Source organism: Mixophyes fleayi, chromosome 7 (genome assembly GCF_038048845.1).
Source record: "Mixophyes fleayi isolate aMixFle1 chromosome 7, aMixFle1.hap1, whole genome shotgun sequence".
Lineage (NCBI taxonomy): Eukaryota > Metazoa > Chordata > Amphibia > Anura > Limnodynastidae > Mixophyes > Mixophyes fleayi.
In genome coordinates this window covers 108007765-108033902 of record NC_134408.1, presented here as the reverse complement: position 1 = coordinate 108033902, position 26138 = coordinate 108007765, and the positions used below count along the sequence as shown (strand labels likewise).

The following is a 26138-nucleotide window of genomic DNA, read 5'->3' as shown; positions in this document are numbered from 1 at the left end:
AATTATACACCCACATGCTTATCTTTTTTAATCCTTCCTACTCTGATAGCTTGACAATGAAAAAAACTGTATCATAAAAACCAATTAAAAGAAGATGAAGGAAAAGTTAATAAAAATAATGCAAAAACATTTTTATGCCCCCCACCCACCCCTCTGCCAACAGTGCAGTCGTAGGCATGTAACTGTATATAGTAAATACAGTGTTTGACATTTGTCATCTATAATGTTAAGCTGTACATTCAACTGCTTGTAATTGTGTTTCTGATATTATTACTAATTCAATTATAAATGTACACTATCATCCCTAGTAATAAAATGTCACTATTTAAAAATGCCTATGAAATCAGAGTGATGTTACTACTATAGTTTCCTTTGCAACGACTTATGTCACTGTTACATTAAAACATGTTCCTTTCTGAAAATCAAGGTCAAAACTTTTTTGAAAAAGTTGAAAAGCATTTTGGAAAAACACAATGTAAATCACATTAGAGGCATTTGAGCTGAACATAGAAAATGGAATTACTAAGCAGATAAAGTAAAGCAAATGATGATGATACCTTGACACTCATAAGCCGGACACCGGCTTTGGAAAAGCCCCAGTGATGATGGGCAGATGCATTGAGAGCCCCTGCCCTTGCTGCCTTGAACACAGATAATATCCGAGTCATCTTTGGGGCCCTGTAGAGCCACTCAGCTCTTCCTCAGCAAGTGGTGCTAGGTGTGGATGCCTGAGAGTGGCTAATAGTAAAGAGGCTGCGACCTGGGTCACTTTTGCTGATATGTGCTCTGATGGGGGCATTTAATAAGTTGAAGCCAAGCTCCGCCTACATATTACCGCCCCCCTCTTTTGCACTGAAGCTATATCTTGATTTTTAGATGTCTGTGTGACTTAGTTGCAACACAGATTAATCATTATCTCTTGGAGTGATGTTCAAACACACATTACATTATGAGACCTCTGCTTTTCTTTTATCAGCAGTGTTATATTCAGACTGTGCTAGGGAATCAATAGAAAAGGCCAGAACAGCTATTGAACTGTCCTGAAACAGCCTTTTTTAACGTAGAAATCAAATAAACTAATAGAAACTTTTTCCTTCATGATTGGAACACCTACATACATCAGAAGATAAAAAGAAAATATTTATCTTGAAAAAATCGGTCGGTTTTATGGCCAGTTGCACCATGTTGAAAAAAACTACTCACAATAACTTACCATCAATTTTAAGGATATATTCATAGTGAGGAAATATTTATTTTTATTCACATGGTAAAACATAATATATATAATTTAAGCTGTACAGGGCAACTCTGGTAACTATTTTAGCAGCAATTGGCAATAGGAGAAATTTAAAAAGGGGGATACAATTTTTTTAAGGTGCTGGGTACAAAGACAATTAAATAATAAAAAAGCAAGTTCACTATGTAGCAAACACAACCTTAAGTCTTAATAAACCGATAGCAGTTCAGGTTACTTTTCATTAGAATTCCTGGACTTTTCTAAACAATGTGGAAGTACTCTGCTGGTTGAGCATGAAGCTATATATGCTGTCATGAAGTGGCCATGATGGTTGCATAGGGCTATATATTCTGGTATCCTGGGCCTGTTATTGGAACACTGGGCTATTATGATGGGACTGGGTTATTATACTAGCACTGGGGGGTTGTACATATTGGCATCATGGCCCTGTTGTAGTGTGTATGGAGCTGTTATAGTGGAATGGAGCTGTATATGCTGGAATCACATGACTGTTATGGTGGCATGGAGCTGAATATGCTGGCATCATATGATGGCATTCTTTCTTCCCGCTCTGCCTGGCATCCTTTCTCCCCCCCCCCCCCCTGTATGGCATCCTTTCTCTCCCCTCCCTCTGTATGGCATCCTTTCCCTCTCCGCCCCCTCCTCCCCCCCGTATGTCATCCTTCCTCACTCCTCCCCCCTGTATGGCATCCTGTCTCTCCTCCCCCCACCCACATGGCATCCTTTCGCTCTTTCCCCCCTGTATGGCATCCTGTCTCTCTCCCCCTCCTGTATGGAATCCTTTCTCTCCTCCCTCCCCCTCTGTATGGCATCGTTTCTCTCCCCCCACCTGTATTGCATCCTTTCTCTCCCCCCCATATGGCATCCATTCTCTCTCCTCTCCTCCCTCTCCCCCTGTTTTCTGTGTGGCATCCTTCCCCCCCCCCCCCCATTTTAGTGTACTTACCTTCTCACCTTCTTTTCTCTTCTTGTTTCTGTCTTCTGCTTTCTTCTCTGTCTGCTCCCTCCCCTGAAAGCTTGCAGCAGGACCCGGCTGCAAGCTGTCATGTGATCTGGTGGCTGGTTCCTGGGGAGGAGCCAGCCACCAGGAAGCCTGTCACTGAGGCTGTCAGTGTCAGTGCACTCAGAGTCCGGCCCTGGCAGGGGGGATACCGTGCAGAATTGGTGCTGGGTTGGATACTATGTGGAATTGATGAGCAGGGCATACCGTGTGAAATTGGTGCTTGTGGCATACTGTGTGGAATTGGTGCCTGGGGGGATACCGTGCAGAGGTAGTATGTCTGTCAGTGAATAGAGACATGAAGGAAGTGTGAAAGGTGTGTGAATGGTCAGTAACAGTGGTTGAAGCCTTGGCATGGCGTTACTGCTCACATGGAGGATATCCATGTGCTAATTCAACCCGTATGTGTGTCTGGAACATCAGTATGGTACACAGGTACCCGGAGCTGGCTCACGCAGCAGCAAATAGTTGTAGTAGATCCAGGACAGACTCAAATGTAGGCAACTATGTATTGCCTACAAAACAGCAAAGAACAAAATAACTTAATATATAACAGAATTTACTTCTAACACTTAAAACGCAACATTAAGGCAAAAATAACATGTAGAACTATAGTTGTATGCCTTCAACAATGACCATGTGGCCTTCTGTACATGGGCCAAACAATAATCTGCAGACGAGAATTGCGGAGCACTTCAGAAACCGAGCAAAGAAAACACAAACACAGCATATTAGAACACTTCTAGAGTCTTAGCTTTTTGTTTTGTATATGACCTGGGGGAGTGACATGGGAGTAGTGGGAGAGTACAGTGAGAGCATTGTGTGACTCTGTCAGTAAAAGGAGACATGAAAGGTGTGTGAATGGTCAGTAACAATGGTTGAAGCCTTGGCGTGGCATATCTTTTTTGTCTTAACACCACTGATGTCTTATCTTTATCTCTCCTCTCTCTTCCCAGTGCAGGATTAGTTTATCCTGCGCCCCGCATAGAACATACTATTTAAATTTTAATAATAGATGTGCAATAACTGAGGCCATCTGCTGATAGCATTTTCAGAGTGGAACTTAAATAATCCACATGTGTGAAGCAGCTGGTCATACATGTAAAATGGGTGTTCTACAGACTGACATACAATAGTTTTGTAATTGTAGCCTTTGCTGACAGCTTCCAGAATTAGACGAAAGTGTAATGTATGTACGGAGATAAGATATAATAATGATGGAGATTATTCTGCTGAAGCAAGCCTTTTAAAGAACGTTCTGAAAGAACACACAAGCGCTTTCTTTAGCACTTGCTTCATAGGGTTTAATAGCCCTTAGTTCTGGTTGAGATGCATTAACCACTCAGTGAACACAACGCTGAGTAAACACACCACAGCTGCAGGGAACGCTCCTGTGTGTATGAGCCCTTCAACAATTTTTGGTTTAACCATGAGTGCTGAACTTCACCAACTAGAGCACAACATTCGGAGAGCTTCTGACTCCCACTCTCTGATCTAGAACGTGTATCATAAATGGGATTATTTCTACAAGCGATGGCAGCACATAACTGTACGTGGAAGCCATTTCTATACTATACATGCAGTAAGTTCAGTGTAAATCACCTCTGAGCCTCCTACTTCTGCATTCTCCAGCTCCATGATTTTCCGCTCCTGCTCCTTCATTACGGTGACAAGAGACAAGAGAAATAATGACGACTCTGTACATCTAGCCCACCAAAACATGGACATCTACATAATTGTTCCTGAAAGTCCAAGCAAGAGGTCCTCGAGAGGCTTTAAGTAATCGAGGGGCATAATTGGTGGTGAATGTTGACTATGGAGCAAGCAGCCAGTGCCCAAAGTTATCAAACTGATGTCACCTAGCTAGAAATAACCTTGCACAAAACTGTGGTTTAGAGCCCTCTATCCTGACGGTGCACTGTGCAGCTGCACAGCTCGCCCAACACAAAGGCCAGCCATTTAGTAACAAAATAGTAAAATTTTACATCAATAATTACCCTTGATTTTTACATACGTAATATTGTTTCTCCTGTCCCATTAAAAGCTGTATTTGTCATACAGCCAATCAAGGCACACGCTTGGGGCAGCACCGTTTAGGGACCAACATAGGAATGGCTGATATTAATATTTACAACTAGTTTCTTTATATTATTTTGCTACTTGTTATTCAACAGCCAGCTATTTCTTTAAGTATATATAATGAATGAGGGGACATTTGAGAGAAGGACGCGAGCACACAATTACTTATTTACAGAGTATTCACTCACAATGCCTAGGGCACCATCAAATTGAAATGCTGCCTTGATCTCATGTTTACTTAATGGACCCTCGTTTATCCCCCATCCACCAGTTAGCCTATCTCTTTAGGTGTTTTCTGTCAAAAGCAAATAATAACTATTACGTTTATACCTCATCCATTTATCAGTCTCTGTTCCCTATAAATAGCCTCTTCCTATTGGAACCATCACTCTAACTGAACAGAATCAGCAAAGTCTAACAGCATCTAGATATCGCCAACTTGCTTCATGATAGAACACAGGAGATTTCAGCAGTAAAATATAACTCTCACAACAACTGTTACCATGAATTATGTTACAATCCTCAAATGGAAACTGTACAACATATGAAACTGCAGTTCTCAGTTCCAGCTATTAAGGTTTAATATCAGAACAGAACCTTCACAAAGCTACTTACATTTTGATTGTCTTACGGTATCCCTTAAAAAATAAGATTGTGGTTACTGAACTGAGCTAACTCCTACTTTTATTTAATGCAATAAAATGGTTCAGAACCTGCTGACTTTTAATTTAATGGGCTGCACCTCAGGTGATGTTTGGGAGATGTAATGGGTCAGGCTTTGTAAGAACCTAGCTGTACAAAAATAATTGCTGGAGAAAGTTTCACTCAAACGATTCTCCGCACTTAAACAACTTCTGTGCTTATGATCTGTCTGGCTGGCTTTATGTACTTAGGTCTGGCAGGAGTAACATTTTACAAAGTGTACCATACAAAAATGTCTTTATAAATTATATGTGTATTATGTTTTGATAGCTTTTCTTGTGTAACTTTTCCAACACAACAAAAGAAACAACACCCCCCGCTCAAATTCATAAAAGCGCAAAAGGATTGAACAGAAATACCAGCGAAGAATTGCGTATATTTCTTATTGTAAGGTGCTGGAGGTCACCTAATCCACAGGATTTAGGACAAGTAGATCCCTTCTAGGCTCAGAGGTTGACTGATAAACTTCTGTCATTACGGCAGACGGGTAAATGATGAAAGTCGCCATGAAGAGATTATAATTTTATTGGACTAATGCAAGAGGAAAAGGATTTCAAAATCTAGACTTGAGAAGATTAATGTAGAGGAGACTATACAAAGTAAGGAACAACATGATACAAGACATTCCCAGCCTACATATACCAGGTTATTTAATGAAAACTAACAGTAAGAGTTGGTAAGATCTATAAAGGGACCTAGCTTTAAACACGCAGTCCCAAAAATTAATGGCGGTGTTGGCACCCATTCTTCAATGTCCTCCGACTGTTCCATAATCGCCTCTCATTGTTCATCATCCAAACGTCTCTTCCCACATTCCTTGACTAGAGTATTAATTAAAGTGTATCAGTAGGATAGAGCTCTCTATGGAAGTGGGTAGACCCGTGCCAACCCAACTACGGAGGAGAAGGGTGAATCTTTGGTAATAGAAGAGAACGTCACTCTACATGTATGCAAAGTAGGAGGAAGTGACAGAGCATAGACAAGCTGAACAGTGGGCATCCAAACCTTGGGCATCTTGTTGTTCTATTGGTAATACAGCCTACCAAAGGTATTCGATTTGTAGGCACTTGTGCAATTGTGTGTCTCCCTCCCCCCAATACTTATATTCCAGGCACCTAAAGGATTGGTCTCAAAACTTCTCTTCTGGTTCGTATTAATGTGGCTAATATCTTTTTAGGGCTTTACTCATCTTTTATTTGGAGTGGTAAGTAACACAGGCTATCCAAGGTATAGCAAGCTAGATCTTGAATGCTGATATGTTATTATAGAGCAGCTATGTTAGCACAATTATCTCAATGACATGAGAATCCTGGCAAAGTTTGGAAAATGCCCCAACCTTCAGCAGATTAGAACTCGATTTGCTATGGGCATCTGACTTTACTTGCTCCCTATATTTCTCCCTCACAGGATTTGGGACTCTTTCAAGTACAAAGTATCCTTAATACATAAACCACTTAGCCTGGCTCCTGTGTTTATCACTCTACAATTCCATCCCAGCCTCAGGGAGAAATCCACTCATCACACCAAGTATGGGGTTGTTTACAAGATCTCCAGAATACCATCTCAGATTATACCATTGAATTTCTTTGTCATTGCTGTCAACTGTCACTGTCTACCATCTCTGTTCCTCCTTTGGTGATAACCACTGCCTCCTTGATGACAGAAGCTGAGGTTGAACATAGGTAACAAATGTCCTGCCTGTTCCAACAGCAAGCATTATGCTAAAGAAAAACACTACAAAAACATGAGTGCATGTATAATAAAACAATACTGGGTAATACATACATACATACAGAGAGGTAAAGGGCCCTGTTCGCAAGCTTACAATCTATGGGACAATGGTTTGGTACACAAGGGTAAGTGCTACATCACAATGCATATTTGTCAAGCTAGAATTCAAAGGTAAAAAGTATTTAGTGGGCTGAATATTCAGTTACATAACTATGTTGGTCAGATTGTTGTTGTCTATTGTTAGCTGTGTAGAGGGTAGTAATAGGGTAACCTAGGGAGATTAAGATGGTGGTTGAAGAATATTATAAGCTTGTCTGAAGAGGTGGGTTTTCAGAGAACGCTTGAAGGTTTGAAGAATAGAGGAAAGTTTTATTGTGTGAGGAAGTGAATTCCACAAAGTGGGTGCAGTCCGAAAAAAGTCCTGTAACTGAGAATAGGGCGATGTGATGAGAGTGGAAGAGAGACGCAGATCTTGTGCAGAACGGAGGTGTCGAGTTGGGAGATATTTTGAGACAAGTGAGGAGATGTATGTCGGTGCAATTTTGTTGATGGCCTTGTATCTTAGTAGAAGAATTTTATATTGGATTCTTTGAAAAACAGGCAACCAATGTAGAGACTGACAGAGTGGTTCAGCAAAAGAAGAATGATTTGCAAGGAAAATCATTCTAGTTGCTGCACTCAAAATAGATTGTAGGGACTGGAGTCTGATTTTGGGAAGACCAGTAAGGAGGGAATTACAATAGTCGATGCAGGAGATGATGAGTGCATGAATTCAAGTTTTTGCAGTGTCTTGGGTGAGATATGTATTCTGGAAATGTTTTTTAGATTTATCCAGCATGATGTAAATATAGAGTTGATGCGGAGAACAAAGGATAGTTGTGAGCCAAGGATTACACCTAGGCAGCGAGCTTGTGGGATTTATGATCATGTTGTCAACAGAAATAGAAATGCAGGTAGGAAGCTTATATTGGAGGGTGTATTAAAGTAATTCTATCGTTTTCAAATAAGCATTGCCCAAGCGATTGTACTGTGTTTCTAACGCACAAAGTGATTTATTTTAGCAGATGTAAATAGTCAACAATTCAATACATTATTATATTATGATACAGTACAGTACAGTCAATACCAAAAGATACATACATACCGCGCTCTTATCGCATGCGCTCGCTGCGCACCCACGGGACCCAGTGAACAGTATATCTGTTAGAATACTGTGATCAGTGAAGACTGAGAGCTGGGTGCACAGCTATGATCATATATATAGACTAATAATAAACCAAATACTATCTGCTCATAAATTACAGTGTAACAGAACCAATATGAATATGAATTATATAAATAACTAAATGTTGTAATGCGAGTGTGTGCGTGCGTATTTTACCGTGCGATCGCACCATGTCACGTGTTTCGTGGCGTACGGATCTTTGTTACGTGGCGTACAGATCGCAATCGCACGGCAAAACAATATTAACCAATGTACTTTTGTTCATCCAATTATACGACTTTGACAGTCCACCCTTTGATAGAATAATAAACTATCACCTTAAAGATGTTATATGCAGGATCTCAGTACCACGTTTCATTGTTATGTAATACAAGTCCCCCTTGGTGTATGACCACGCTGTTTGTAGATCTAAACCAGTTATCATAAGAGAGAGTCTTAATCCTCTAAATGACTTCTTCTTTTACTATAGACCGTACACTTCTGGAGCTTGGAGATAACCTTTTGTATGCCCTTCAAGGGTGCAATAAAACACGTAATACATTATTTGGAAAGGTACAAGGTACAATAGAACATGTATCAGCTATACAGAATACTCTACTACAGTTCTTCAAGTTTAACAGGTTCATCTGTCCAACGCATGTCTTTAAGCTCAGAATACATTTAAACACTTCATGTTCATCGATAGCATCATCCTATGTCTATCAATAATGTCATATACAACCTCCTTCAGCTTGCGTTAATATACACTCCTAATAATGTCATCAGTTCTTTTCATCGACACTTGTGGGCGGGCTATTGTCTGTACGTTCTTATCAGTCTCCCAATACTCAGATTTAACAGTGATTGGCTTGTAAACTATTTGGAGACTCCAGACTAAGGGACCTAGGTGTTGTACTTTTCCCCTAGTGACCTCCCACCCATAATTCGGGTACCTCAAGAATATTTAGTGGAAAGAGAACTAATCCCACTTGATATAATCTTTGAGGCACGTCAGAGCACGCCCAGCACTTTGGTCTAAAACCTTACCCTCCCAAGAATGATAATCATTCTCAAGGATGCCTGCTCAAATCTGAATATCACTGGACTGGCATCGCTGGGTGTACCTTTTTTTTTTTTTTAACTATGGGGTCACCGTACTTATGGACGTAATGCTACTCAGACAATAGCCCCTCGCACTTTCTCCAAGCTCCAAGGTTTCCAAATTTTCCTTTAGCAAAAAGAGGTAAAGATTATGCGCTAACCTCCTGGTGCTTGCAGGAGCTGCAAGCAGGACCAGGGATCCCTCCCTAGTAATACACTAGCAATCAAAAATTATCCTGTGCGCTCACTGGCTAAGTGATTGTAGTAATAATATGTATTGTATGGTGTACCAGATGTATGGTAGTGGGTAACCTCTACTAATTGGACAATATTCTATGGCATAAAAGATCTTATTTATTAATCCCTATACATTGTAAGCTGAAAAATTTTCCTTTACCCCTGAATTGAATAGCGTAATTGGCTGGACCGATTATGCTACTAACTTCTCCTTCATCCCCAATACCTCATTATCATTACCTGAACCAGCCTCTGTCACCTGCTAATAATCAAAAGAATTGACCGTCCTGAGAAGAGAATGGAATGAGAGAACACAAAACAGGAAAAACTACACCTTCATGCTGGACAACTGTCTTATCCTTTGGCTCAGGTGCTACTAACTGCATTAGAGGTCTTCCAGAACATACTCATGAGTGCCCTTGGGCCCTTCTCTGAGTGTTGGCCCCTCTGCAGTGGGTGGAATGGGCACCAGTGTGTCTCTGCTACCCTTGAAGCCGTGATGCTGGTAGCCTACACCTGGTACCTGTCTGTCAAATAACCTGAGCCTAAGAAATTACTGCTCCACAACTTACTCTCCCGATCCAACATCCTGACAGTTAGTGTGACTTTTCAGGAAACAGTGTTTTGGACGTTCTCGGTTGCTGTCTCACTATTTACCTTCTCTCAAGGTCTAAGCTAGCCTCCCAGTTACAATCTCATCTCACGAGGGGTCAAGAACATTTAAAAAACTGACAGGTTAAGAGGCTGCCCAGGAGTGATCTTTTGGTAGCGGGGAAGGACTAGTGGCCGAATCTATCTATCACTTCAATCAAGTTCCAATTCTTATTCTATTCAATTCGTTCTACCGAGTACCACTACTTTATGTTCACACTGGTTTATGGCTAATTGAAAGTATGTGATTTGTTACCACTACTCATACATTATACATCTATTATCAATAACATGAATACCCCTATCATCTATTATAACTCTAGGACTATCACATTGAATAACAAAAGCTTTGAGTATGATACAGTAATACATTAGACACATTTCAATATACCTTTACCCAGACATATTTCATTGGTACACCAGTGTATACTTAAGGATCCTGCATGGTGGTAATTGGATGACGTGGATTTGTTTTATCTGCAGAAATTCTTCAGGTAACCCAAATCTTCATATATTAACTAATATGTGTATGTGTGTGTGTTCACATTTTAAAACTAAAACAATACAACAAAAAACAAAACAAAACATAGATTTGTTAGCTGTCACATAAAACCCTGCTGTCTATTTGACAGCTATGTTCGCCCTGGTGTGACAGCCATGTATGGTCGTGTGCGTAAGTGTGGACTTTACTAGCAGCTACTTCAGTTGGTAACTGTGTCACTGTATAAAGACCTCTATGTAGTGTCCTACTCATGTGCTAGTATTGTTATAAAAAGATTTTTCAGTCAACTCAACATCGCCCCCTTGACTAGAAAAATGCTGAAGGCCAATGTATATCAATCGATTTTCCCTCTGCCAACTCACATGTCATTCTCAGTACCTCACATTCAGCTACTTGACTATGTGAGAAAGACAAAGGGGTCTACTTCTATAACACTTTCTTCAAGTATAACAGTATCCAGTACATGTCTGTCTAACAGTAAAAAAATATAAAACATGAAAATTCTACATTTGCTAGGGTTTCACATTATGTCGTATCTTGTGGTAAAAATCCTACTCCAATGTTCTATACAGAGATGCATATCTGTATGCCTATCCTCTAGCAATCTCCTGTCCCCACCCTTTGTGCATCCATATAAAGGCACATTTTTGTACAGGAGGCACGAACCAAAACAAAAACAAAACAGATATGCAATCTATAAAACATGAATCGTATTTCCACAACAGAACCTTTCTGCTTAAAATCAGCAGTTTCTATACACATGAAAACAAAACCCCTGACTGTTTCTGTGACTCATGGCAATCTAGCGTGTGTATCCCTGAATTTGTCTTATGTAAAAAAAAAAAAAAATGTCTTAGCCCCATTGATGAGACTGTGTCTGTTTTTTTTATCTCTACCAGAGCAGAGAGAGAGAGAAAAAGAGAGAGAGAGAGAGAGAGAGAGAGAGAAAGAGAGAGAGAGAAAAAGAGAGAGAAAAAAAAAAAGAAAGATAGAGAGGTACTAGCATAGATGTAAAGAATGAGAAATAAGAAAGTAATGAATAATAGAAATACAAAGATTTGAATACAAACATACATGCAGAAAGGGAGATTTTACAACACAAATGACAGCTGGATTGGACTCTATGGGAAAATGGCTGTATTCATTCCACTAATCCCCTTAGCTATTTGCTAACCTATGACCCCTCCCCATACTTGACTAGGGGGTCTTAAACCTACCGTGCAATCCAGTGCCGTCCGTCATTTGTTCATTAAGAACTCGGTATCACATTGACTACATACCTTTTCAACGGACTTTCTAACTTATGGCAGAGAAATATAAAAGTTAACTCTTAATGACTCATCCGAGATACATAAAACGATATTTTTGGAGAAAAGTATGTACATACTTCGTTTTTGGATAATGATTCTCGGCCAAACAAATTATCATGAGTCACTGCAGCCTGAAACAAAGTGTGTTCCAATGATCCATTGTTAATTAGTCTTTCAAGAGTAATCTTTCTATTTCTCTACATCACCCTTTTAAACACTGAGTCTATATTTCTTCTGCGTACCCTTTATCTGTGAGAGGAAAACAAGATAGTTATCTTAAAGCAGCAACAAAACAAACATTTCCATTCTTTTCCCTCGGCCAGCGATTAGGAAAGCAAGCATGTGACAACCTAAAACAAGCAAAATCAACAAAGATTACCTTTTAAATCAGTCTTTCTTTCTAAACCTGCACACTGACACCGCAGATTAAACCCCACCTGGTTGTAGGACTACAGGTCTCACCTGAACTCTAGGGTTGGCTATAGTTCTCCCTCAAGGCATTGGCTGTTATGAGGTGTACAGGCAACTGTTGAGAAGCCTCTGAGACTTGTGTGCGCTGTCTCTGTGGGTGTCTGTGTGATTCCCCCTTAGATGGGCCAAGTCTCTTTGCTTCCGCTCTTGTCATTGTACAGTCCTTTGCTTGGTGTCCCGTTTTAGCGCATCTAAAACACTTCCTCAACTCATGTTGTCTCTTTTCCTTAAACCAGGTCTTATTATGCTGTGGTTGTGTGTGCCGTCCCTCTAGTGTTGGGATACTTACCATCATTACCCTATCACTTAGTGCTTTTTCTTCTTTACATATATTTTTATCATGTCCTATAACTGACTCTCTAAGAACACTTACAGTACTTCCTCTCCAGTATGGTAATGAAGTTTGTACCCTTCTTTTCAAGTTTTCCCTGAGGCCATCCATTAGAACTTTAACAGCAACCTCGCTGTAGTGTACATTATCCTTTATGTCTGATACCCCAGTATATTTGGCCATTGCTATTAGAGCCCTGCAAAAATAGTCTGTTGCATTTTCACTGTCCTTTTGTTTGATAGTAAAAATTTTACTCCAGTCCACTATCACTGGAAAATATATAGCCAATTGTGTGTTTATACGTCTAATATTGTCCTGATTATCATCCTCAGTTAAGGATTTATCCTCCTCCAACATACAATCCTTAATGAACTTTTGTATATCAGTATTGAGAGGAAGACAGGCCTTCAACATTACTCGCCAATCGTTATTAGTTGGCTCGTACACATTACCATAATATCTAATGAACTTCTGACATTTGGTCAAATCTTTCCTAGGATCAGGGAAATCAGACAAAATTGAAAATATTTCAGACCTAGTCCATGGACCATGCTTTGCTACATGTTTTAAGGGAACGTCACCATCTCTGTCCGCTTTCCCATTGGGAACTGCTGTTGTGCAGACAGGATGTAAGTCTACCAAATCACTATGTTCTGAACTAGTTGCTGAAATTGCTGCTGCAGTACAATGGATGTCTCCCCCTGTGATAACCTTTACATTATTCTCACCACTTTCAGTCGCTGCCCCTGCAGGTGGGATTGTTCCTTTTCCTTGACCGTGTGGTGCCCCCTTCATATTACCAGCAATGGCCGAAATGACGGTGGGTACATTTCTTTCTTCTGAAACATTACTCTTACCATTACTTAAAACAACATACAAGTTACTAGTTACAGTTTTCACATTTTTGGTATTGGCTGTACTTTCCGCCCCGACCGAATTTGTCAGGGGCGTGCTTGCGCTCAGTTCTCCACGCTTTGCAATGCACACTTCCGGAACGCTCATTTCCGGTACGCTGATTTCCGCTGTGCGCGCACTTTTCGCCACACTTACTTCCGCTGTGCATATGCTGCTCTGCCACGTGTTACCTTCCATTTGCCACGACTTTAAACAATCATCATGTTTATTTCTCACTTCCGTTGACTTAATCAACCATACTTTATCTTTTACGTTATTTGTTACCTCTGCATTAAAACTCCCTATTGTTGGGAAAGGCCTAACACACTCTTTGGTCATCTCGACCCCTGTGTCGCAATAAGCCGTTGCGTATGCACCATATTTCTTACACATACGAAACCTTGCTGAATCTCTAAGGCCTTCTTTAGGCAGTACATTGGCCATCTCTAGCGTATGCTTAGCATCCATGTTGAACAATAGGGTCCCAGTAATATCACAATATCCAGCCACAAAAATAGGGTTCCAGAAATATTACAACATTCTGCCACTAATTTCAACACTCTGCTACCCGCAATCTACCGCTAGATATATTTTACTGGCCCGTGAACGTATTTGCTACAAGCCGCGTCCACTCGCTTCCTCTCGTATTGAACGAGGACTTCTAATACAGAAATATCAATGTGGACTAAAGGGTTATCAGCTCCTTGATTACCCCTGACTCTCCAACAAAATCTGTTGAGTTTATTACGCCTGGCAGCATCCGGTAAAGTCAATTACCAGCCTTACCAACGTAATTCCTCCCCTTTACCCCCAAGTCGCAATCACGGCTTTCCTTGCCGTGCGGTAAGCGATGCGATTACCCTTGGGTGCACGTCGCGAAAACTCGCTTAGTTTCCGCCCCCGGTATACCTGCCTTGTATACTGTACACCAGTTGGGCACCTGCCTCGTCAGACAGCAACTGACACTCTATTCAACAATAGATCAAACCTTAGTGTATTTAAAGTCAACAAATCACACGACACACCTTTTCTGCGCAGAAAATCAAAAAGTTCCCAACAATAGTAATAATGTTCCAGAGGTAACAACTGATTATACTATGCATGTATAACAACTATCAAAATGATTGTTTAACCACGTGGCAATATTACCGGAAGTACACATACTCAATGCAGGAAATACACATACTCTATGCAATGCAAAACCCTTTAAAATGCAAAACGACAATAAAAAGAAACATTTTTCTTTCTTGTCCCTAGATTCAAATTAGCGTTCCTTCAGTCTATGCAACAACGGACATTCGGTTTCGCAACACAAAGTGAACCACAGGTCTTAAACACATTGCGTTTTTTCCCGTATGAGACGCGTCCGTCAACCCACCCTTTGTTGAGGAACCGAATATCGTAAGCGCTGCATACCTGCCGATAACGTAACTCACCTCCGAGCCCCCAAATTATTAAAGTAATTCTATCGTTTTCAAATAAGCATTGCCCAAGCAATTGTACTGTGTTTCTAACGCACAAAGTGATTTATTTTAGCAGATGTAAATAGTCAACAATTCAATACATTATTATATTATGATACAGTACAGTACAGTCAATACCAAAAGATACATACATACCGCGCTCTTATTGCATGCGCTCGCTGCGCACCCACGGGACCCAGTGGACAGTATATCTATTAGAATACTATGATCAGTGAAGACTGAGAGCTGGGTGCACAGCTATGATCATATATATAGACTAATATTAAACCAAATACTATCTGCTCATAAATTACAGTGTAACGGAACCAATATGAATATGAATTATATCAATAACTAAATGTTGTAATGCGAGTGTGTGCATGCGTATTTTACCGTGCGATCGCAACGTACGTGGCGTATGGATCTTTGTTACGTGGCTTACGGATGGCAATCGCACGGCAAAACAATATTAACCAATATACTTTTGTTCATCCAATTATACGACTTCGACAGGTGGATATATTATTAATTCTGTTTTTATAAAATTACTAGTTCATGTTTCATGTCTCCACCTTGCACTGCCTCTCCTCATTCCAACCTTACCACACCACAGAAATGCCAGTCGCCAATGCTGATTTGATTTGGTGCAAGCTCACTTGAGGCAAGGTCATCTTTACATTATGTTTCATGTCACTGTAGGTAATTTGTTTTTGTCATGATCCCCGCAATGTACAGTACTGTGTAAAATATCAGTGTTTTATAAATAAAAAATGATAATACCCTCTATGACTCTGGCATATTTATATATATATATATATATATATATATATATATATATATATATATATATATATATATACACTGTAATATGACATTGTATTCAAGTACATATATTTTAATATGGAGCTGGTCCCCATTTTGCAGTGATAACAGCTTCTAATCTTTTTGGAATGCTTTCCACAAGATGTTGGAGTGTTTCTGTGGAAATTTTTGTCCATTAATTTTGTATAGCATTTCACTGATGTTGGATGAGAAGGCCTGGTTCGCAATCTTCATTCCAGTTCATCCCAAAGGTGTTCGATGGGGTTTAGGGCAGGGCTCTGTGCGGGTCAGTCAAGTTCTTCCACACCAAACTCTACAATCCATGTTTTTGTAGTCCTTGCTTTGTGCACTGGGGCACAGTTATGTTGGAATAAAAAACGGCCTTCCCCAAACTGTTGCCACAAAGTTGGAGGCACAGCATTGTCCAAAATGACTTAGTATGCTGAAGCATTAAGATTGCCCTTCACTGAAGATAAGGGGCCTAGCCCAAACCCTGAAAAACAGCTCCAGCAGTCAGAAAGGTAACATTCTCCCAGCATCCACCAAACCCAAACTCGCCCATCTGACTGTCAAACAGAGAAGCGTGATTCATCACTCCACAGAACACGTTTCCACTGTTTGAAAATCCAGTGTTGGTGTGATTTACACCACTCCATCTGACGCATGGCATTGGTCTTGAAGATCTGAGGCTTAGATGCGGCTGCTCGGCCATGGAAACCCATTCCATTAAACTCCTGTCACACAGTTTTTGTGCTTACATTAATGCCAGTGGAAGTCCGGAACTCTTCAGCGATGGAATCAGCTGACCATTAGACTTACCAGTCTTTGAGCCCGCTCTGTGATTTTACGTGGTCTTCCGCTTCGTGGCTGAGTTGCTGTTGTTTCTAAACGCTTCCACTTTCTAACAATATCACTTACAGTTGATCGTAGAATATCCAGCAGGGATGAAATTTCACGAACCATCTTATTGCAAAGGTGGCATCCTATCACAGTACCACTCTTGAAGTGACTAACTTCTTCAGAATGACCCATTTTGTATCACAAATGTTTGCAAATGGAGAATGCATGGCTAGGTGCTTCATTTTATACACCTCTGGCAACGGGTCTAATTGAAACACCTCAATTGAATAATTAACGGGTGTGGCCAAATATATATATATATATATATATATATATATATAAATATATATATATATTAAATACATATATATATATATATATATATAAATACACACCCACACACACAAAAAGCTCAAGCAAATATAATATAACGATGTGCCTCGGCTTGCACTGCAGCGTTGCATTAGCATGCTTTGCATCAGCTCTACTGGGACTAAATTGGATTTTAGATATTGGATTTATCCTGCAGTACCTCTAATGCACCGGAGGTGCTGCTCTTGTGCCTTGCCTTGTTTTTTCTCACTACCAGGGGTTAACCTGCTGCACTAACTAATCATCTGCACCTGTTGTCTCTTTATTTATACCTTCCTCTCCCCGTTACCTTTGCTGGTCACTGTTGTTTATGTTACTGTGCCTGACATTGTTGTCGTCTCCTGTTTCTCCTGGTTCCTGGGACTATTATAAGCTGCTTGCTGACCTCTCTGTACCTGGTTTCTCTCCTCTCAGCCTGTTCACTTGCACCAGCTATGTTCCTTGTTATTTTCTGGCATTATCTGGCTCACATCTGTTCAATAAATCAACATTTTTCACTATATTCTGCTCTCCATAGTTGTCATTACCAGTTTTCAGCATTGAAGTGTGACATATAAAATCATTTCTGAGCTGCACAGTTATAACATGATTGCCAACAGTTTCGAACTGCTCTGAAGGCATGGTGGCAGGAGAGCATAGGCCTTCGATTTGACCAATGTATGGACCTTAATATTTGAACATATGGCTAGGTCTTCTATTAACATGCTGGTTAAAGAGAAGCCCTGATAATTTTTCAGAAATGTTATTTCTCACCTATTCAGTTGCAGAGACTGTTTAATTTACAGGATGTCCTGTGTATTGGAGGATGCGCAGAGGATATTTTCAGTGTTGATAGTCCTGAACCAGTGAGCTTTGCTTGTTTGGAGATATCAGTTAATGTTTTATGTTTGTTTGTTTTTTCTTTTTGTAACTATACAGTCATCAAATAGGTGTTTACTGTCCTCCAAACCCTTATCTTTCCCTTTTTTTTTTTTTTTTTTTATTCTGCAGGTGCATGAAAATAGCAAAGGTTTACTGATTGCGTCATTTGCAGAGGAGTAGAAGTTTGCACCAGCTCATGGGAAGATGAGGCGAGAGTGAGGATTTCCTTGCAAAGTATGACGTATGCACACTGGTGCACCTAGATTTGTGGAGCAGTAGAGAAATTAAATGTAAAATTGGCAAGCAAGATTGTTACAATTAGGCACCATGGTGGAGAAGGTGAAGTTTTATAGCCATTTGCACTCAGCAAAAAGGACTTCATATTTGCAGTCTGAGATGACAGAGGTTAAGTCTCATCCAATACTTTTACTAGAAGTACATTTCAAGGCGTTTTTTTTCCAATGTAAAATAAAACACTCAAAAGTGCATGTAATAAAAACATTCCTGATAGCTCTTCACTCTCACTATGAGGCTGAGCAGTATTTTACCATTACACCAGAGATGTTTTATTTAAGGAAAGGTGTGGTTAAAGTGGTAGGTAGTTGGACTTTTGGTGTGACCAGGCTTTCCTGGTCTTGGTCCAGTCCACCTGCAGAACAGCACTAACCTTCCCAGCGGAACAGAGCAGGGCCCCCCCCCCAAAAAAAAAAAAAAAGCGAAAGCATGCTGCGCATACGCCTGCTCTGTTTTGGCAGCTCTGTACCTTACAATACAGCACCGACACGGACGCTTCTTTGACAGCGCCGCAGCTGCTGGATAGTACAGGGGGACTTCTTTAGCGGAGGGGAGGGGTTTCTGAAGACCCAGAAACCCCCCCTGTGTGCGCCACTGCAGAGGTGTACAAACTCTCTTTCTGGCCTAGGAAGGAAGCACAAGTAGTTATCCAAAAGTGGTAGCGGAGAGAACGGGGAAGCAAAAGGGAATGTCAGTGCTATTTTGCTGGATTTGGATATCTATACCCTACTCTGGACCCCAATACCGCGAGTATGTTCTGAACTGGGCACAGATATTTGACACAGGGAATATTCCCACATGAATACCTTATTCACCAGAGGGTGAGGGCCCAACCAAGAGCAACATGGAATAGGGGACACTCACCATAGACTTCTCTTAATTGGAGTCTGCAGCTATAGATGGTTCCTGCAAAGGGGTGATACACAACAGCCCTCCTAAAAACTTAGCTGTTATTTCGAGTAGTATTTACCACCCACTCTAGTGTTAGCTAGCAATAACAACAACTAGCAGCGCCCTGGTGCTAACAGCGCTCTATGTGACCAGTATATTGCACAAAAATAACTCCTAACACTCCTAGTAATGTACTATTCCCACAATGCAATGCAATGCAATTCAGCTGCAGGCAGTGAAAATTACAAGGAACACATCAAAAACTTACCTTTAATGGAGGCCTGAGTAATGAGTCCTAATTGAATGGGTATACAGGAAGACTTTCAGGGAATCACAGAAGTGGAGCTAAGCAGCACTGTATACATCTGCCAATGGTGCACACCAAAAAGCATGGGAAAACCACTGAGCATGTTTTGGTGAGAAAACAGTGATTTTGGTGTGAAACTATCCAGGGCGTGGCCCCAAACCAAGGGGAGCAAATCGACCCCACCCAAGTCTCTGTCTTATTCAAATTGACATATCATATAACCCAATAAATACACTCAGTGGCCACTTTATTAGACAATGCTGGATACCTGCACATTAAAGCAAACGTCTAATCAATCAATCATGTGGCAGCAATTCAATGCATAAAGCATGTAGAAATGGTCAAGAGGTTCAGTTGTTTTTCATACCAAACACCAGTTTAAGTGACTTTGACTGTAGAACTATTGTTGGTGCTAGACGCATTGGTTTGAGTATCGTAAACTGCTGATCTCCTGGGATTTTCACGCAAAAAACATCCAGTGGGCGAAAAACACCTTATCAATAAGAGTACTGTGACTCAAATAGCCTACAACAGTAGGCTACAGCAGCAGAAGACCACACTGGGTTCCCCTTGGTCAGTTAAGAACAGGAAACTGAGTCTCATCAAAAGTGGACAGTTGAAGAACATCACCTGTCTGAGGAATTATTATTTCTGCTGCAACATGCAGCTGGTAGGGTCAGACATGAATCCATGGATCCATCCTGCTTTGTGTCAATGGTGCAGGCTGGTGGTGGTGATGTAATGGTGTGAGGAATGTTCCCTTTCCACCAAAAGGCCCCTTTTTACCAATTTAGCATTGAACAAATGCCTCAACCTTCCTGTTTACTGTTGCTTACCATATGAATCCTTTACGGACACAGTTTACCCTTCTTCTGATGGCTAGCTAATTCCATGAACATGACAGAGAGTTCAGTGTACTCCAATGACCTCCACAGTCACCAGATCTTAAAGCATCTTTGGGACAAATCTGCAGCAACTGCATGATGATATAATGTCAACATGGACCAAAATATCTAAGGAATGTTTCAGGCTCCTTGTTGAATCCATTTAATGAAGAATTCAGGCTGTTGGGGGGGGTCTTACCCAGTACTATAAAGGTGTGCATAACAAAGTGGTGACTGATTGTATATATTTATACAGCCGTTTTAATCACACTCCTCTGCCTTCTACATCTCTAACCTCTTCTCTCCACTTTCTCCACTATGCCAACAACGCACTGATTACCACTCTTACTCCCAACTTAAACATTACCCCAGTGCTACTCCCCACTGGAGCTTGTTTCTACACCCAATGAGTTTATCCACTAGTCTCCAAGGCTTCAAATGCACCCTCAAAACTCATCTCTTCAACAAAGCTTATTGGCCCTCCTCCTAACTCATCGCCTACTGCCCCCAAACCCCCTCCCCAACTCTGTGTCATTCCTTTGTGCTTGCCCCACTCCTCTAGATAGGTAAGCTCTCATGAGCAGGACTCATTTCCTACCTTCACTAACCTATACCCCTGCACCCATGCCTAGCACCTTATACCTGATCTCCTAGTGTTAGGAACCCCTCCAGCCGGCACAACACAACCCGGAATCTACTCTGCCAGTCAGGTGTTCACTGGAGCCCCTGATGGTGGGGACAGACTGGGCCGCAGACTGACAGAGGGTCGTGAAGTGCGTACCAGCTGGGGAGAACCCAGGCAAGAGGAGTCAGGTCCACGCAGAGGTCAAGGGCCGGCAGCAGACAACAGTATCGATTAACAAGCTGAGGTCAGGGGTCACAGGCAAATAGCAGAACGGGTATACAGGCCAAAGATCAGGGTCACAGGAAACACGAGCAAGGTCCAAATCAAAGCCAAGGGTCATACACGGGGAGTCAAGTAGAGATATCAGGATACAGGACAGGAACTAGCAGGTTAGCAGACTGGAACACAGGAGCTATAACCGGCAATGAGGCAGCAGACCTCATTGCCTTAAATACCAATGGTCACCAATCAGAGCCTAGCTCTGAATTAGACACAGCCCCCAGCATAATTAATAGGCTGCATTAATTAGCCCACAGGCTAGAACATATGGTGAGCGCTGCGCCCGGCTTCCTCTCATTGCCGGGACGCAGCGCTGAAGCGTCTTCTCGTTGCCCCGGCAACGGCCGGGTCAGGGCCGGAAGTGACGTCCTGGTCGCCATAGCGACGGCCGGGACGCAGGTGAGTGAGTCGCGGCGGCTGGGCACCGCCGCGGCTCGTAACACCTAGTCTCTCCCTCAGTATATCTGGCCCTGTCTCCTCTGCCCTTGCTCCTGAGCACTGACCTGCTTCATTCTGATAAGCTCCTGTTTGCCCAATCCCTACCCGGTACTCCTCCCTATCCTGTACTATGCAACTTGTTTCTCCTCTGTTCATCGTGTAACTGTCACATGCTTGGACTATAGATGTGCTATATATGCTGATTGTTTTTTGTGTTACTTGATGTTTGCTCTCACCCATTGTATAACACTGCATACCCTTTGCGGTGCTTTATAAATAAATAATAATAATAATAACCACTTTAACCTTATCAGAGACTGCATTTTTTACCCTTTAATTTTCAGTCTACAAGCCTTTACGTACATTGTTAGTTAATAATCGTATGTGTGTGTTCAGCAGTTATTTATAAGAAGTTGGTCAAGGGTTTCTAGAGTCAACACCAAGGTAAGTCATCCCCTGTCAAGATCTGCAAACCCAAAGAAAGAAGACTCATTCTGTTTGAGAAATGAAGGAATAGGTGAGACTACCCTGACTGTGAAACGAAGCACCCCTTCCAGTACCCAGAGGTATCCAGCGGCACAGGAGCTACAAGTGGAATTGATAAACATTGTAGTTTAAAATTCTGCTTTTGAACAACTCTACTAAAAAAAATGAGAATAAAAAACTAAAACAACTTTACATTATAAATTACTTTTATTTATTCTCAAAACATCTTTTAAAATTAATGTTTTCTAAATAAAACAGTAATAAAACATATTGAGAATGTCATTGTTAAATATCAAACTATGGGCCCAAGACCATGAATCATCATGTAAACCAAACAGCAAGATAAACTCCTGGGAGACTTCTGAAAACTTCTAAAACTAAACTTTTCCTTTTTAGAAATGTTAGTAAATCTAAGCCATAATTTTCATGAAAACCTAAATTGATTTATTTCTGGCAATTCCCCGATGTCCTGCAAGCATTGTCCACTGCTACCCTAGCTCCTAAAAAATTAAGAATAGTGTAGTTTATACCAGGTTCAAAAATGATATTTGCACCATTTTGTAGATAGATGTTTATACCATCATATTTATTAATAATATTTATCAGCGGCTATAACTAAGCAGCACAGCACAGTACAGCATCGTGTAAAAGCCTTTTTTCTCTCATGTGATGCCCTGGTACTGGCAATTTTTCGGGCTATGCGTGGCAAGATGGCAGCTTTAGTGCAGATGCAATGGATGCTCCATATGCATAATGCTCTAGTTACAGCTAATTTAGTTTTTAATTTTTGCAAACTTAGATTTAGTTTTCGTGTGTAAGTTATTTAAATGAGTCTCAAGTAGCGGTTATAGTAGAAATTTTAAGGCTGCTATACTTGCTCTACGTTGATGTTAATCACTAACTTCAAAATGTCGTTTGGAAATTCTAGATCCACAGGATGTGCCTAGCCAATGGAATTTTGCAATAAGCCAATGTACTCAATTACTGCACAAAAGACCCTTAGAAAAATGACAGACCCTTAGTCTCCTTTTCCGAGTCAAATTATTTAATATATGAGCAGAAAAAGTTCAGTATAATGAGTCGAAAGTCCAAACTGTCAAGTAGGCAGTGCTTTAATCTGACTTTGCACCTTTGTACCTTATGTGGACAACATTTTTTGCACAAACTATTCCAAACCATGCCCATCCAGGTTTCTCAATGTGAGCTTGGCATAACAACTTGTTACAGTCTAGCCCTGTTGTGAAGCTTATATTTTATATTTCTTTGTTCTTGTGCTTAAATAACAAACCATGGAAAAGTAGGTTGTCATCTTCACTGGTTACAATCAGGTGCAAACATCATATTGAAGACATAGTTCTCCTACTGGTACAAGAAAAGAAACAATGGAGTACTGGATTTTTCATCCAAAGCCTCTACCTCTCCTGCCTACCCCTCAGCTTTGCCCTGGCCTAAGCAATAGCATAAGCAAAATTTGCCATGGAGACACAAAACAAATGGGCAAAATTTATCCATCTTATGTAAACCAAAGATTACGCTAAAATAGTTGGAGCAACAGCACAATTGCCAGTTTTTTCCCACTTTTACGTGGTTTAGTCATAAACATCATCACATATGTGTATTTAGGTACAAATTAGTTAACGAATAAAAAAAGTTATCTAAACATCTATCTGGTATTTTGTAGAGATTCCTGTTTTTTCTTTGCTCCCTTTAAATGTATATGCTGAACCCTGACAAAACACATGTTGTAACCTTGATAAAGTCTGGTTCACTACTGGCAGAAAGGGAAGGTGTGTAAATAGAATTGGGTGTTGTTTTGGAGACCGTCCACAGTAAAGTTTCATGAAAGGGATTAAAACAGGTGAAAACTTTGGTAATAGCACATTTTGCAATCCAGCGTGAGGTTGCTGATCATGAGGCCCATCACCTCACATGACAGAGACATGGAAAAATTCAGCTAGAAGAACAAAGCACAGAATTATATTAGAGTTACTGTAGTGTTTTTGACATGCCATTTTGAGAATAAGCCTTGAACATAATAGCCAAACATAAACAAGTTCTCATTAGCAAGGACAACAATCAATGAAAAATGCATTTAAATTCACAAAAAAATTAATGTGCAGTAAAAGGTAACAGACTTTTAAACAAGTATGCTTGATATGTGCAAAGATATTCTTTACATCATATTACCTTGCTATCTTTTTTCTTTTTGATGGAAATCATTGTTAGTCATGAATCTGACCACATATTAAGGATTTGATAAAGTAAGATTTAAAGTTTTATTGGACTAGCTCATTTTACACCTAATTTATAATTTAAAGTTGTTTTAAATGACATATCTATTAACATGATCAATCATCCAGGATGACACCTATGTTTTTATGCTTTTATGCTTATGATATACTAAATAACATTGCTTCTGACTTTAGCCTTCATTAACTTGTTTAGCTGTGTACCTCGGGCAGATCACGGTGTCCATGCAATCAGTTCCAGACCTTCACAATATACCATTCCTCTACCTAGGATTCTACATACATTTTTGCCAGTGGAAGGAACCCTGATATTGATTATGCCAGGACTGCTTTAAGACAGTAGTGGGCTATTTTCTTCCTAAAACAACTTGCAGCTGTATATCAAAAATATGAAAAGTTCACAATTGTTCTTACAGAACAAATCAAGATGGCAGAGCTAAATTTTTACGCATCCAATAGTACAAATAACTTGACCTGTTCTTTATTGTTATGAATAGGTATTGGAAGTGAAGCATAGTGTCAATGCTTGTGGGTGGATTTAGACTTACAACTAAGGCTAATGCTAGGGCTATGTAAGAAATAGCATTTGGACCCTTCGTGGTGCCTACTCAATTTCCATGGCTGACTGTAAAAATTCCAACTGGGCCATAGACCCGGGTCTTGGTCAAAGTAAGACAATATGAGAGAGAACTAGCTCATATCAAGATATTGTTTGGAATGAAAATAAAGAAAAGGTATAAAGAGAGAGAAGAGGACTCAAAGACAGAGATTTGGGAGGGATCAGCGCTGCGGAATTAGTGGCGCTATATAAATAAATGATGATGATTATGATGATGGGAGGAATAAGAAATTAACAGAGAGAGGAGAGAAAAGACAAGGCAAGACAAAGGAGCATATGTAAAGGGTGAAGAGAAAGAGACGAGAGCAATAAGAAAAGGGACATAAAAAGGCTGAACAATAACCGTTCAGCCTTCTCACGTTTGCTGTGAATCTTTCACGCATGTCTGTCCTAGAGTGTAACTAAAGTGTATCCAATTTCAGGGCAAACCTACTACCCACCTGACGTCATGGTATGTGTGTAGAAGAAAAAAAGTCTTCCAAGTCACCTATTTGGAGTCAGCAATTTTCGGCCACGACCCTTCTGTCACATGGCAACAGCTGGAACAAGATAGACAATGCTTCTGGCACAAGAAAAAAATGTTTTTCAAATTGGACTTACTCTGCATTTGTCCAAATGTACTGGAGGTTTGAAAAAAAATATTTAAAAAGATATTCACTTTAGATAGATATGATAGATAAATTAGATATGTATATAGATAGATTAGATTTATAATAGCATATCAAAATCAGTATTTTAATTAAGCAGCAAATGTGTGGTTGCATAAACCGATGTTTTCAGGATAAGGCTGTAGGGGAAATGGGTTGATTGTTAGTAAGGTTTAGCAGAGGAAGGGGCTGGTGAGCAGAGCCATAGCCAGAACAATTAATTCCCAGAGATATATCAAGAAGTCACTATTAAGCATTGAGTGTTAGGCTTCATAGAAGAGTAACCAAGCAAAGAAAGTCCAGTTAACATTATTAGGACTGTTGTGTTCCAGATGGTTTATCAAACAGACTCTATCAGTTGTACAAGATGTACTTCTTGATGAATTTATATTCAACTATTTTGAAGGGTACAAGCTTGTCATCTATTGTGTAAAATGTACCTGCCTTGTATTGTAGATATGTGGTAAATACAACAGTAGTAAAATGGTTAAAAATATGAATATTATTTTTATATGACAACTTGTGATACCCACGGATATTTACAATGCAATTTAAAAATATGTTATCTCCTAATGCCGGTTTAGCCTACA

At 40.3% G+C, this 26138-nt stretch overlaps 2 protein-coding genes across 2 annotated transcripts in view; one reads left to right on the top strand and one right to left on the bottom strand.

Moving 5' to 3' along the window:
- CPS1 (carbamoyl-phosphate synthase 1) overlaps nucleotides 1–774 on the bottom strand; it is a 75133-nt gene extending 74359 nt beyond the window's left edge. The window contains exon 1 of the mRNA XM_075180283.1: nucleotides 558–774. Within this exon, the coding sequence (XP_075036384.1) occupies nucleotides 558–668 (111 nt within the window). The 5' untranslated portion in view covers nucleotides 669–774. The remainder of the gene's footprint in view (nucleotides 1–557) is intronic.
- MYL1 (myosin light chain 1) overlaps nucleotides 1–26138 on the top strand; it is a 427496-nt gene that overhangs the window by 101347 nt on the left and 300011 nt on the right. The window lies entirely within an intron of this gene.